Genomic DNA, 15611 nt, shown 5'->3' on the forward strand with positions numbered 1-15611 from the left:
TCTGCTGGTGACTAAGACTCAGAAGAAAGTGTGAGGACTTTGATGACAGACAATAGATGAAAAACCTTTCACAGTTCTTCCTGATCCTCATTGTACAATATTTGGCTTATGCTCTAGGTTTTTGTAAATGAAGGTGCTCTTAATAAAATTGTAGATGTTACCTCACAAAAAAAAATTTAATGCGGAATAGTTTTATCTTCCTATAGTGAAGTAATTCCATTTAACTTTCTATAGGGTTGGCCTTTGCGGTTCTGTCTTCAGTCCATCCAGTTTTTGGTTTATATGGCTCTTTCTTCCCTGTTATTATATATGTCATATTTGGAATGGGACGTCATGTTGCGACAGGTAAGTGTCTATTTGCTAAAAACATTTTCAGAAAAAAGGAATTGGAAACTGAACTTTTTGTTGTTGTTATAAGATCAATGGAAGGAAAATTATCTAAGACTAAACAGAAATAAGATGGTTTTGTGCTTCTTTTTACAACTATTTTTTGCCAGTTTAAGTACTTTAAAGAGCCTCATTAAGAATATATTGGAGTTACTCCTGCCATTATAATTTAATATTGCATTGACACTTTCTTTGTAAATGTAGTTTACTAAGGGCTTTTGTATTTTAACTCTACTTTAGAAATGTGCTTCAGGCCAAGATTTTAACAAAGAGCTCAGCCAACAAGATACATGCAAACAGGAATGAAAAAGGCTCGGCTACTTCTTAAGCCATAGAAAACACACATTACTTCTCACCTGTCTAAAACACAAACTCTGTATTTCTCAGAAAAAAAGCTTTTTGTGCCTATTACCTGCTATTGTATTAAAGCTAGAGATTCTCCCAATGAGTTCAATATAACTCCTGTCCACTTGCGGAGTAATTAGGTAGACAGCAAAAAGGTGCTCCCTGGCTACTATGCTAGTAGTTATGAGTTACTTGTTTACCCTCAGCAGAGCCAACAGCAGCTGCAAGAGTTGAATGACTTTGATCTCCTAATAGGTTGGCCAATGCTCTGTTTCTGACTCCAAAGAACACAAGTTACAGATGGAAGCTGGAAATACTCATGAGATTGAACCACGAATTCTTTGGTGTGCGGAAGTGGGCTCTCGGTGGCCTCTGAAGTTTGCAGGAAGGGTGGGACAGGCCCAGTAGTAAAGCACGGTAGGACTGAGTAAAGGGAAGCAACCTCTGTGGTCATTAGAAGATTTAAGCAGGGTGGAGGAATGTTTTCCTTGTGGAGCAGAAAACCTCCCGAAAGGAGGAAAGATGGTTCTGGGTAATCATCACACACAAAATGAAGTCTGCAGAATCTTATTGCTTGAGTGTATGCCCTGAAAAATGTTTTAGTAAGAAGTTAGTCACATATTTTCAACACCTTTTTTGTTCATGTATATTCAATTATTAAAAATTGCTGAACAACTATAACTTGTCTTATAGCAAAAGGAAAGCCGAAAATTTCTTTTCCCTAAAGGCACAGAAAATATTTGAGCCTTTTGATGCCTGAGAAGAATCTGTGGATGCTGTTAGTGATACGATGCCATAATGAGTGATGGCATGTACTCAGCTCATTTAAGAACGGGAAGCATTTAAAAAAAAGTGAAAATTTAGAATCTGGAAAATAATTTTGATACTTGAGTAGAGGTAGATTAGTATACTTTTTCTGAACTTTTTTTCATTAAATATATTAAAACATGAACTTATATTAAAAATGAGTAATTTAGCAGTGTATTGTCAGCAGTTTGTTGGTGTAAGATTATTAGGTAGACAAGAATCTATCAATCATATGTATCATCATATGCAGGAAAGTAAGTAAATAAGTATCTGTCTGATATAAATCCTAGTAATGAAAACAGATGATAAAATGGGTAAGTTTAAGAAGCTAAGTTTGATGTTTTATCCTTGGAAGGGAATACAGTTCAGAGAACGATTTGCTGAGAGTCCCACAGCTCCACGGCCGCAGATTCCTGCGCAGTCCCTGATGTCGAAACCTGTTCCTTTCACAGCTGTCTATTCCAGAATTTAATCTGAAGAGAAAAAGGAAATAAAACAGTTCTCTTATAGTTGTGAAGGTTTTTTTAAATACATATGTGTGACATATGCTCTTGATCCTTTCAGCAGACATGTCTCATGCACTCATGCCACAAGCCTCATTTAAGGCACTATGGTGTGCAGGCTGAACTGGAGCTGTAGTGCCTGCCTCAGATCCCCAAATGCTCTGTAATTCCTCAAGTACATTGGCAATAATCTCTTCTCCTACTCGCATTTTCTGTAAGACCAGCGGGGCTCTCCACAGGTATACAGGCTATAAAAGTGCCCTTTGTTACTGAAGTCAGTTATATGGGAAATTGGTCAACGGCCCAGTTCTGTCAACTTTTACTCACTTGCAATGTCTCTTCTGTGACACAGCTGATCTACTTTAAAAGACTACTCACCTGAGCAACTAACCCCTGCACCTTTTTTTTGACTTTTTGATATAATTGATCTTGAACCATACTCTGAGACAGCTTCGTCTGTCGTAATATCACATATAGATTTTTGATTTCAGATAGAATTTTATGTAAAATGTTTTCAAATCCAATTTTATGTAAACTGTTTTTTAAAAAAAAGTAAAAATGAGAGAACAGGTTTAAAATAAAAAAGAGCAAACTGAAAAGAAAAATATCTACAACTATCCTGAAGGTTGGTTGAAAAAAATGCATTATAGGCCCAGGTAAAATGTGTATCATGATTTAAAAAAGAAAATGTGATCCAAGATGGATGATGGGTCAGTGGGAAAATTAAGAAGACTGTCATAAGGAAGAGTTTGGCACTTGAAAAATGGAAAGCTTGAACAAATGAGATGCACAAGAAAGCCATGAAATGTGGTAGGTCAAACATATGCAGGAAGTTTAGAAGGCTAAAGAAAGGAATTTGAAGAGTGCCATGGAGAAGATGATAGATAAAGTTTTTTAAATACATCAAAATCAGGAAGATGAGAAAGAAACTGGTGGGACACCTTTCTGACAAAGGTGTAACAGGGACATTCTGTGACAAGGCCACAGGGCTGTCAAGTTACCAGTGTAATTTCATCTGTTAGAAGGGTTCTGGAGGGAATACTGGGAACTGCAGACCTGTCTCGCACCCCTATTATTATAGGCTATAATAAAAAATAAGATCACTAAAAGATATGTATAATCAGAGTCTGTTGGAGAGGAGTTAATGTGACTCCTGTAAAGGAAAATCCTACCTCATTAACTTCCTAGAGTACTGTATGAGTGTCAGTAAGCATATGGAAAAAGAAAATACTTTGAATATAAGATATCAAAATGGTCAAACAGCTACTGATAAGGTTCCACACCAAAGGTTACTAAAGAAATTAAGTTGCCCTTGTGGTAGAAGAAAAGTTATTTTATTAATTATTAGCAGGTTAACAGATAAGAAGCAAAAGATAGGACTTATTGATCATTTTTCAGGGTGGAGGTGTCCCTGATAGGTTCCCAAGGAATTAATGCTGGAAAGTTTACTCTATGAAGTCCAAGGTGAAAGCAGAACTGTATTCATCAGGTCCTGCAACAGTAGAAATAAGGAGAGCTCAATGAAACTGGTGAGACATGACTTTAAAAGACTTTTAAAGGGTAGATTACAGAAAATACTACAGCAGATGTTGAACTTCAGGAATCTGCTCCCAGTGGACATTGTGGAGGCAGAAAATACAAAGAGGTTCAGAGATTTGACAAATTCATGAATGCTAGTCTATAAACAAAATCTGAAAGGGGCAGATAAGGATGTACTTCCCTAACACAACAGCTGTGGATGGTGGGAGATTATGAAGGGAATGGCCTGTCGAAAGTGGCCAGGCTTGTGTGCTTTCCCTGGGTAACACCTCTGATTGCCGCAGCTGGAGGCAGAGTACTGGGCAAGATGGACCATTGGTCTGACATAGTAGAGAGCTCTGCATGATGTGTTTGTGCTTTTTAATATTGAATTATCACCCTTATTTATCTATGTGTCATTAAATTTGTTTTACCTCACTCAGCAAATAAATATTTCTCTCATAATCTGCTTCTATGTATTAGAGTGCAGATTGTTGAATTTTTGAACGTACACATCTGCTAGCTATCATGGGCTAGCTACTATGTATACAGTGTGAATCAATTGTCCTAGAAATTTGAATGGTGAACATTTGGGATCCTCAGACAAAAAGCTGTTTCATCACACCCAGCGTGAGTTAAAAGCATTTCTGGTAATTTGAAATAATTGTGAATTGTTGTGTTTGTTTGAACCTCCTTTGTTAACATGTCTAAATTAATATGCTCACAAAAAAACCCTGACATTTAATTCATAGGTACAAATTTTATTTTACATGAACAAATGTGTGTTAAATAAAAAGATTACCTTAAAAATTGTTCTTAGAGTGACAAAAATGCACAAAATCGCACTTTCACTCATAATGGCCATGTTGTGAAAAAGAAACCATGAGTCATGAGTACAGACAGATATAGAATTATTAGTGACTAATGTGTGGCTTTTTTTTATAGGTACTTTTGCTTTAACATCCTTAATATCTGCCAATGCAGTTGAGCGTCTTGTTCCTTCAGTCAGCACTAATTTCACTACAAACAATAATTCAGGAGTTTCAGGTCTATCAGAGTTTGAAATGCAGAGGATTGGAGTTGCAGCAGCAGTTTCATTTCTAGGAGGAATCATTCAGGTCAGTGGTGAATACATATTCTGTATGCTACTGAGGCATTGTGTTTGTGACAGCTATGACTTTTCTAATACTTTTTTTTCAATTCTCTGAGAAAAACTGAACATGGGTCTGGTCCAATGTTCATGAATGATGAAATTAATGTGTTTAAGAATTTGCTTCTCCTTTGCTGAGATGTAGTAATTGTCTGTATACATGCTCCTAGGTTGTTGCAATATGAAGTAAAACCACATTCATTCAGCTCTAATATAATAATTAGTTGCTGTTGGTGCTCCGTTTCCTTATTCTTCAGAAACAAAACATGAATCAGCTCCTGGTAAGCACTGACATATTCCTGAGGTTTTCTGTTGCTCTTGACTTGAAGAGAAATACAATATTCAATAACTGAAAACAGTAGGGAAAATATCTTTAAATTCCCTTTAGAGTTCACACACTCATCATTAAAGCAAAATAAAATAGTTAAACAGATGTCTTCACATGATTGTTTTGAGCAGTGTTGATCTGCTTGAGGGTAGGAAGGCTCTGCAGAGGGATCTGGACAGGCTGGATTGATGGGCTGAGGCCAATTGTATGAGGTTCAACAAGGCTAAGTGTTGGGTCCTACACTTGGGGCACAACAACCCTGTGCACCACTACAGGCATGGGGAAGAGTGGCTGGAAAGCTGCCCAGCAGAAAAAGACCTGGGAGTGTTGGTCGATGGCCGGCTAAATATGAGCAAGCAGTGTGCCCAGGTGGCCAAGAATCATAGAATCAGAGAATCATAGAATGGTTTGGATTGGAAGGGACCTTAAAGATCATCTAGTTTCAACTCCCCCTGCCACAGGCAGGGACACCTTCCACTAGACCTGATTGCTCAAAGCCTCATCCAGTCTAGCCTTAAACACTGCCAGGGAGGGGGCAGCCACAACTTCTCCAGGCAACCTGTTCCAGTGTCTCACTACCCTCATAGTAAAGAATTTCTTCCTAATATCTAATCTAAATCTACCCTTTTGCAGTGTAAAACCATCACTACTTGCCCTTGTAAAAAGCCCCTCTCCAGCTTTCCTGTAGGCCCCCTTCAGATACTGGAAGGCTGCTATAAGGTCTCCCTGGAGCCTTCTCTTCTCCAGGCTGAACAAGCCCAACTCTCTCAGCCTCTCTTCATAGGAGAGGTGCTCCAGCCCTCTGATCATGTTCGTGGCCTTCCTCTGGACTCGTTCCAACAGCTCCATGTCCTTCTTATGTTGGGGGCCCCAGAGCTGGACGCAGTACTCCAGGTGGGGTCTCACAAGAGTGGAGTAAAGGGGCAGAATCACCTCCCTCGACCTGCTGGCCACGCTACTTTTGATGCAGCCCAGGATACGGTTGGCCTTCCGGGCTGCAAGCGCACGTTGCCGGCTCATGTTGAGATTCTCATCAACCATCACCCCCAAGTCCTTTTCCTCTGGGCTGCTCTCAATCCATTCTCTGGCCAGCCTGTATTTGTGCTTGGGATTGCCCCAACCCACGTGCAGAACCTTGCACTTGGCCTTGTTGAATTTCACGCGGTTTGCACAGGCCCACCTCTCAAGCCTGTCAAGGTCCCTCTGGATGGCATCCCTTCCCTCCAGTGTGTCGACCACACCACACAGCTTGGTGTTGTCAGCAAACTTGCTGAGAGTGCACTCAATCCCACTGTCCATGTCACCGACAAAGATGTTAAACAGGACCGGTCCCAGTACAGACCCCTGAGGAACGCCATTGGTCACTGGTGTCCACTTGGACATCAAGCCGTTGACCATAACTCTTTGAGTGCGACCATCCAGCCAATTCTTTATCCACTGAGTGGTCCATCAGTCAAGTCCATGTCTCTCCAATTTAGAGACAAGGATGTCATGCGGGACAGTGTGAAATGCTTTGCGCAAGTCCAGGTAGATGACATCAGTCACTCTTCTCCTATCCACCAGCGCTGTAACCCTGTCGTAGAAGGCCACTGAATTTGTCAGACATGATTTGCCCTTAGTGAAGCCATGTGGGCTGTCACCAATCAGCTCCTTGATTTCCGTGTGCCTTAGCATAGTTTTCAGGAGGTTCTGCTCCATGATCTTGCCAGGCACAGTGGTGAGACTGACTGGCCTGTAGTTCCCCAGGTCTTCCTTTTTTCCCTTCTTGAAAATGGGGGTTATGTTTGCCCTTTTCCAGTCAGTGGGAACTTCACCAGACTGCCATGACTTCTCAAAAATGATGGATAGCGGCTTAGCAACTTCATCCGCCAGTTCCCTCAGGACCCGTGGATGCACCTCATCAGGTCCCATGGACTTGTGCACCTTCAGGTTCCTTAGATGGTCTTGAACCTGATCTTCTCCTACTGTGGGCGGTTCTTCATCCTTCCAATCCCTGCCTCTGCCTTTTGTGACTTGGGTGGTGAGGCTAGAGCACTTGGTGGTGAAGACTGAAGCAAAGAAGTTGTTGAGTACCTCAGCCTTCTCCATAGACAAACTGGCTGCCCAGGGCTTGGATGGGTGGACTCTTTTATGGGTTAAAAACTGGCGGGCTGGCCGAGCCCAGAGAGTAGTGGTGAATGGGACAAAGTCCAACTGGCGGCCGGTCACTAGCGGTGTTCCCCAGGGCTCAGTTCTGGGGCGGTGTTGTTCAATATCTTTATAGATGATCTAGACGTAGGGATTGAGTGCACCCTCAGCAAATTTACAGATGACACCAAGCTGGGTGGGAGTGTCGATCTGCTGGAGGGTAGGAAGGCCCTACAGAGGGATCTGCACAGGTTAGATAGATGGGCCGAGACCAACGGCATGAGGTTCAACAAGAACAAGTGCCGGGTCTTACACTTTGGCCACAACAACCCCATGCAGCTCTACAGGCTGGGGGAAGAGTGGATAGAAAGCGGCGCGGCGGAAAGAGACCTGGGGGTGCTGATCGACAGCCGGCTAAACATGAGCCAGCAGTGTGCCCAGGTGGCCAAGAAGGCCAATGGCATCCTGGCCTCTATTAGGAATAGTGTAGCCAGCCGGTCTAGGGAAGTGATCGTCCCTCTGTACTCAGCACTGGTGAGGCTGCATCTTGAATACTGTGTTCAGTTCTGGGTCCTGCACTTCAAGAAAGATGTTGAGGTGTTGGAGCGAGTCCAGAGGAGGGCGACCAAGCTGGTGAAGGGTCTGGAGGGTCTGACCTACGAGGAACGGCTGAGGGAGCTGGGGCTGTTTAGCCTGGAGAAGAGGAGGCTCAGAGGTGACCTTATTGCAGTCTACAACTACCTGAAGGGAGGTTGCAGTGAAGTGGGAGTTGGCCTCTTCTCCCAGGCAGCTAGTGATAGGACAAGAGGACACAGCCTCAAGCTTCGCCAGGGGTGGTTCAGGTTGGACATCAGGAAGAATTTTTTTTCAGAAAGGATTATTAGACATTGGAATGGGCTGCCCATGGAAGTGGTGGAGTCACCGTCTCTGGCTGTGTTGAAGAAAAGACTGGACATGGCACTTAGTGCCATGGTCTAGTTGACAGGGTGGTGTCAGGGCAACGGTTGGACTCGATGACCCCTGAGGCCTCTTCCAGCCTGGTTGATTCTGTGATTCTGTGGTATCCCGGGTAACCAGGTCTCTTGTTTCCTTCCAGAGAGGGCCCACATTTTCCCTAGTCTTCCTTTTACCACTGACATACCTCTAGAAGCATTTCTTGTTGTCCTTGACATCTCTGGCCAGATTTAATTCTATCAGGGCTTTAGCCTTCCTAACCTGGTCCCTGGCTGCTCGGACAATTTCCCTGTATTCCTCCAAGCCAACAGCATCCTGGCTTGTATCAGAAATAGTGTGGCCAGCAGGACTAGGGAAGTGATCGTCCCCCTGTACGCTGCACTGGTGAGGCCACACCTCGAATACTGTGTTCAGTTTTGGGCCCCTCACTCCAAGAAAGACATTGAGGTGCTGCAGCGAGTCCAAAGAAGTGCAACGAAGCTGGTGAAGGGTCTAGAGCACAAGTCTCATGAGGAGTGGCTGGGAGGCACCTGGAGTTGTTTAGCCTGGAGAAAAGGAGGTTGAGGGGAGACCTTATCGCTGTCTACAACTACCTGAAAGGAGGTGGGTGTTGGTCTCTTCTCCCAAGTAACAAGTGATAGGACGAGAGGAAACGGCCTCAAGTTGTGCCAGGAGAGGTTTAGACTGGATAACAAGAAAAATTTCTTCACTAAAAGGGTTGTCAAGCATTGGAACAGGCTGTCCAGGGAAGTGGTTGAGTCATCATCCCTGGAGGTATTTAAAAGACGTGTAGATGTGGTGCTTAGGGACGTGGCTTAGTGGTATGCTTGGCAGTGCTAGGTTAACAGTTGGACTTGATGATCTTAAAGGTCTTTTCCAACCAAAACTATTCTATGATTCTATTCTCCAAAATTTATTCCAATGTTCAGAGGTCTTTTAAATTTTTCCTCTTTTCCTACTCTGACCACAAGTGCTGAGTTCCTTTATCCATTGCCAGTTGCTTAGGTCTTCAAAGAAGCCTTCCCTCTTTCCTTGTAAATATTAAAATGTAAGAAATGTTCCAGTACTCAGCTTCGCCACACCTCCTGGGTACCTGGCTGCCTGAAAGAAACTTGGATCCCTGCACTGGTGCTTTGCATCCCTCTGCCACGCAGAGGATGAGCTAAGGAGCCCAGAATGGAATCTCCAGTGCCCCACATGCTTGTCAGCAACAGGGGTATATGCTTATGTTAGTCACTAGGAAATATCAAGAAGCATGGTCATTTCTGTTGTATTTTTGCATTCTTTTATTGGTTACAGAATTATGACTTGGAGTAGCAATATGAGGGAAAACCCTCAGATAGCATATGGAGTAGAGTTGATGTTGATTCTGCCTGGCTGCTGTATGTACTGTCCCACTGCACAAGTGTGTGCAACAAAACACTGCATCGTGTGCAGGCTGCTTGTAACAGCAGAGTCCTCTGGGTGTGCACAGAGCTCTTCTTGTGGGAGTGCTGTGCTCACAGCCTGACAATCTCTTACGTCATCCCCAAGGAGGCTTGAGTATTAAAGGCCAAAATGCCTCAAGTGGGAAGCTGGTGACTGCATTGGATCTGACTTCAAAATCCAATGCAGTGATTTCATGCTTAGCTGCTGCAGAATCCCATTAGGTGTGTAAATCCTCTGGACTTCTTACTCTTTCATTCTGAAAAGTTCTGCTTTTTCATATGTGTTCAGCTGCACTGGCTGACTTATCTCAGCCTATGTCCTGTTTAAACCTGATTGGAGTGATAAGAACTAGAAAATCCTCTGCCTGCATCTTGAAAGCAGGTCTGATAGGGAACTGTGCCACGTGCATGGGCTCCTCTCCCTGGTCAGTAATGTCACTTGCGCTGGAGATACACTCATACAGCTGGTGCTTGTAGTGCTGCCACATGTCCTTAATGCGAGTTTAATGGTTAGAGACCAGATTAAAATACTTATTTCCTAGAGGAGTGCCTTGAAGTTACTGATCCATGATATTCAAGTGAAAGTCTGGATCAAGGCTGTGATTAAACTTTGCCATCATCTCAGGTGCTGTCAAGTGTGGGAATCCACATTTCTCATCATGATTCCAGTCTCCTGGCTAACAGTTGCTACAATTCCCAGATAATGTGACAGGGCACGTCTTGCTGGTAATGGAGAGTTAACTCAGTGACCTGCTTCTACTTATCAGAGTATACTAAAAATTAATGAATAGCCTGGAATAGATGAGGTACTCTGGGACAAGAAGAACAATATGATGTATTTTGGGGCAACAGTTTTGTGTTGAAGACATCCTGAAAAACGAATTAGAATTGTCAGTGTAGTTGGGATGGTACTTCTCTGGGAAGGGAGCAGACCTGTGTTACGGTGTCTGCCCATAAAACTGTTTCTTTGTACTGAAAAAAATTAAAAATGCAGTGCTCTAACCAGCCACTAATTATACAAAACTGACTGATGTTATGACTCTTCCATACCTTGGGCAGCTTCCACAGGAGGGATGAAATGTCTGTCTCTGGAACAGCTGGTTCCTTCTTAGAAAGAGTAGGTAAAGACCTGAACCTCCTTGACCAGAAAATCAATTTGATACTATTTTTCCAGTAGCCTGGCTAAGTACTCTAATTAGCAAATAATATTAAAGAAAAAAAGGAAAAAATGTATAAGATAATGAGTCACAGAGGAAAGGCAAAGGGAAGAGGTGTGTTTTTGAGATGAACTACTGTTGGCTGCTTTGTGTTTTGTGAAGACCGTAAGTGTGCATTTGTGTGCGAGGCAAGCTCTGAGCAGGCTCTGTGAATTTCAGTGCCGTCAAGACACGAAATCACAGAATCACAGAATCACAGAATCACAGAATCAACCAGGTTGGAAGAGACCTCAGGGATCATCGAGTCCAACCGTTGCCCTGACACCACTCTGTCAACTAGACCATGGCACTAAGTGCCATGTCCAGTCTTTTCTTAAACACATCCAGAGATGGTGACTCCACCACCTCCCTGGGCAGCACATTCCAATGTCTAATAACCCTTTCTGTAAAGAAATTCTTCCTGATGTCCAACCTGAACCTCCCCTGGCGAAGCCTGAGGCTGTGTCCTCTTGTCCTATCGCTAGTTGCCCGGGAGAAGAGGCCAACTCCCACTTCACTACAACCTCCCTTCAGGTAGTTGTAGACTGCACTAAGGCCACCTCTGAGCCTCCTCTTCTCCAGGCTAAACAGCCCCAGCTCCCTCAGCCGTTCCTTGTAGGTCAGACCCTCCAGACCCTTCACCAGCTTGGTCGCCCTCCTCTGGACTCGCTCCAACACCTCAACATCTTTCTTGAAGTGCAGGGCCCAGAACTGAACACAGTACTCAAGATGCGGCCTCACCAGTGCTGAGTACAGAGGGACGATCACTTCCCTAGAGCGGCTGGCTACACTATTCCTAATAGAGGCCAGGATGCCATTGGCCTTCTTGGCCACCTGGGCACACTGCTGGCTCATGTTTAGCCGGCTGTCGATCAGCACCCCCAGGTCTCTTTCCGCCGCGCCGCTTTCTAACCACTCTTCCCCCAGCCTGTAGAGCTGCATGGGGTTGTTGTGGCCAAAGTGTAAGACCCGGCACTTGTTCTTGTTGAACCTCATGCCGTTGGTCTCGGCCCATCTATCTAACCTGTGCAGATCCCTCTGTAGGGCCTTCCTACCCTCCAGCAGATCGACACTCCCACCCAGCTTGGTGTCATCTGCAAATTTGCTGAGGGTGCACTCAATCCCTACGTCTAGATCATCTATAAAGATATTGAACAGCACCGCCCCAGAACTGAGCCCTGGGGAACACCGCTAGTGACCGGCCGCCAGTTGGACTTTGCCCCATTCACCACCACTCTCTGGGCTCAGCCAGACAGCCAGTTTTTAACCCATAAAAGAGTCCACCCATCCAAGCCCCGGGCAGCCAGTTTATCCAGGAGGATGCTGTGGGAGACAGTGTCGAATGCCTTACTGAAGTCTAGATAGACTACATGCACAGCCCTGCCCTCATCTACTAAGCGGGTCACTTTGTCATAGAAGGAGACCAGGTTGGTCGAGCAGGACCTGCCTTTCATGAATCCATGTTGGCTGGCCCCGATGCCCCGATTGTCCTGCATGTGCCGTGTAATGGCACTCAGGATGATCTGTTCCATCACCTTGCCTGGCACCGAGGTCAGGCTGACAGGCCTATAGTTCCCTGGATCGTCCTTCCGACCCTTCTTGTAGACGGGCGTTACGTTTGCTAATTTCCAGTCAGCTGGAACTTCTCCAGTTAACCAGGACTGCCGGTAGACAATCGAGAGTGGTTTGGCAAGTTCCTTTGCCAGTTCCTTCATTACTCTGGGGTGAATCCCATCCAGGCCCATAGCCTTGTGGGTGTCCAACTGGCACAGCAGGTCACTAACCGTCTCCTCCTGGATCATGGGAGGTTCACACAGCCCCCCGTCCCTAACTTCAGGCTCTGGGGGCTGAGTCTCCTGAGGACAACCGATCTTGACATTAAAGACTGAGGCAAAGAAGGCATTGAGCACCTCTGCCTTTTCCTCGTCCCCTGACACTACACTACCCTCCTCATTCAGCAAGTGGTGGAGGCTCTCCTTGACCCTCCTTTTGCTGTTGATGTATTTGTAAAAGCTTTTTTTGTTGTCTTTGACTGTAGCAGCCAAATCGAGCTCTAATTGAGCTTTGGCCCTTCTAATCTTCTCCCTACACGACCTGGCCACGTCCCTATGGACCTCCCAAGTCACCCGACCCTTCTTCCAGAGCAAGTAGGCTCTCTTTTTTTCCTTAAGTTCTAGTCTAAGTTCCCTGTTTAACCAGGCCGGTCTTTTTCCCCGACGGCTTGCCTTCCTACAGACTGGGACAGCCAGCTCCTGAATATTTAGCAATTCCCTTTTGAAGCATGTCCAGCCTTCCTGGACTCCTTTGCCCTCCAGGACCGATTCCCAAGGGACTCAGTCCACCAGCCTCTTAAACAGGCTAAAGTCAGCCCACTGGAAATCTAAGGCAGAAGTTCTACTCTTGCCCCTCCTTACTTCCCCCACTATCGAAAACTCTAACATTTCGTGGTCGCTACTCCCAAGACGGCCACCGACCCTCACATCTCCCACTAGTCCTTCTCTGTTCACAAACAACAGGTCAAGCAGGGTCCCTCCTCTAGTGGGCTCATTTACCACTTGCATGAGGAAGTTGTCCTCCACACATTCGAGGAACCTCCTAGATTGCTTCCTCTCTGCCATGTTGTATTTCCAGCAGACATCCGGCAAGTTGAAGTCGCCCACGAGTACAAGGGCCGGCGACCGGGCGGCTTCTGACAGCCGCTTGTAAAACACCTCGTCCGCCTGCTCATCATGGTTGGGTGGTCTATAACAGACTCCCACCGTAATGTCCGCCCTGCCGACCTTCCCCCTGATCTTCACCCATAAACATTCAACCTTGTCATCCTCACCATCTTCCTCAATTTCAACACAGTCCAAGCACTCCCTAACATATAGCGCTACCCCACCGCCTCTCCTGCTTCGCCTGTCCCTCTTAAAGAGCTTATAGCCATCCATAGCAGCACTCTAGTCATGAGAGTCATCCCACCACGTTTCTGTGATGGCAACCACATCATAACCTTCCTGCTGTACAGTGGCCTCTAGCTCTTCCTGTTTGTTGCCCCTACTGTGTGCATTGGTGTAAACGCACTTCAGCTGGGCTAGCGGCCTTGCCCCCGACGCAGGCCTGTCACCCCTAGGTTTATTTGTGGCTGCCCTGGTCTTATCCCCCTCCCCCATCGAACCTAGTTTAAAGACCTTTTAACCAGCCCTGCCAACTTCTGAGCCATAACCCTTTTCCCCTTCTGACTCAGCTGTTCCCCATCTGGCATAAGCAGGCCCAGTGCCATGAAAGCCGCCCCGTGGTCAACAAACCCAAAATCCCACCTCCGGCACCAGTCTCTTAGCCACATGTTAATCTGTTGTACTTTCATAGTCTTTTTCCTATTTTCACCAAATACCAAAGGAATTGAAGAGAATATCACCTGCGCACCTACCCCCTTTACCAAACGCCCCAGGGCCCTGAAGTCCCTTTTGATTGCCCTGGGACTTCTCTCTTCAATCTCATCCCTACCCACCTGGAATACTAATAGTGGGTAGTAGTCAGAGGGCCTCACCAGTTGAGGAAACCTCCTGGCAACATCCCTTACCTGAGCCCCAGGGAGGCAGCAGACTTCCCTGTGAGTCGGGTCTGGCCTGCATATGGGGCCCTCCGTTCCCCTTAGCAGGGAGTCACCTATAACAATTACTTTTCTTTTCTCCTTTTTGGAGCTGGTTGCAACCCTCTTACTTGGTTGCTTCTGTTTACGTAGCCCCGTAGAGGATCTTTCACCTAGATTTGTATCTTCCTGACACTCAGGAAGACGCTCAGGCTCCAGCGCCTCATACCTATTCTGCAGGGGGACGTGGGGAGGGGACGAAGGTCGGGATGGGATTCGCCTGCCACCCCGAGCAGGGACCTGCCTCCATTCCCCCCCATCCCCTAGGCCTCCTCCTGCTCCATGTGGAGGAGGAAGAGGATCCTCTACTACCTGGGGAGCATTAGGCCCGTCCGTTTTCCCCAGGACAGGCAGGGAACAGCACTGCCCGCCATCCTCTTCCTGGGATACTCTTGTACGCCTTAACCTTTCCACCTCCTCCTTGAGCTGGGCCACCAAGGAGATCAGGTCGTCGACCTGTTAGCACCTCACACAGGTGAGGTCTCCGTTACCCTCGAGTGTCAGGGCCAGGCTCTGGCACTCCCTGCAGCCTGGCACCTGCACCTCTGCATGCTTCCGCAGCAGGTCCGTTTGGGTTGCCATGTCTTTTCTGGCACCCGCAAGGGACTTAGGGCCCTGCTGAGTGGAAACCATACCTTCCTGCCCGCCTACTCTGCTCGCCCTGCCTGCGCAAACTGCTGCGCAAATAAATTGGAACTGTTCCCTGTCACCAGGAGCTTGTAAGATTTGAAATTTCAGGCTTAGCTGCCTAAATTTTTCAAGTAATTAATTTCAGATTCCTGAGTGTTCGTAAAAGAGGGAATATATTTAGTTATCTTAAGAGACATCCTGATGAAGATAACATAGTATTAAGAGAAAATAAATAAACATAAAATAACTGTTATTACCAAAAGCATTTAAGATAATACATTCACAGAGACTATTTCATTTTTAAAAGCAGATAGAAAGTATAATGCAGATTTTTTTTTAATGCTTATGTAACTGCTACTCTGTAAAGATAAACAGGGCATATAAAGCCAATCAAGTTAATGGAATTATTCCCTGATATTAAGTACCTCAGAGGTATTGATGGGGAGAGGAAATGACAGAACATAATAGATGCCTATGGAATGATTTTGTAATTGGATGATGCCTTTATAGCATCAAAAAATCCTCAAAAAAAAGCTTTTGGATAAGTTTTTTTTTTCCTATTAGTATGTTATATGTGCAAGAATGCTTGCATAAATATATGTCTA

At 45.4% G+C, this 15611-nt stretch overlaps 1 protein-coding gene across 1 annotated transcript in view; it reads left to right on the top strand.

The window, feature by feature from the left end:
- Positions 1 to 15611, top strand: part of SLC26A7 (solute carrier family 26 member 7) — a 152937-nt gene that overhangs the window by 13866 nt on the left and 123460 nt on the right. The window contains exons 2-3 of the mRNA XM_068397215.1: positions 235 to 345; positions 4506 to 4678. Of these exons, the coding sequence (XP_068253316.1) occupies positions 235 to 345; positions 4506 to 4678 (284 nt within the window). The remainder of the gene's footprint in view (positions 1 to 234; positions 346 to 4505; positions 4679 to 15611) is intronic.

Source organism: Nyctibius grandis, chromosome 3 (assembly GCF_013368605.1).
Source record: "Nyctibius grandis isolate bNycGra1 chromosome 3, bNycGra1.pri, whole genome shotgun sequence".
Lineage (NCBI taxonomy): Eukaryota > Metazoa > Chordata > Aves > Nyctibiiformes > Nyctibiidae > Nyctibius > Nyctibius grandis.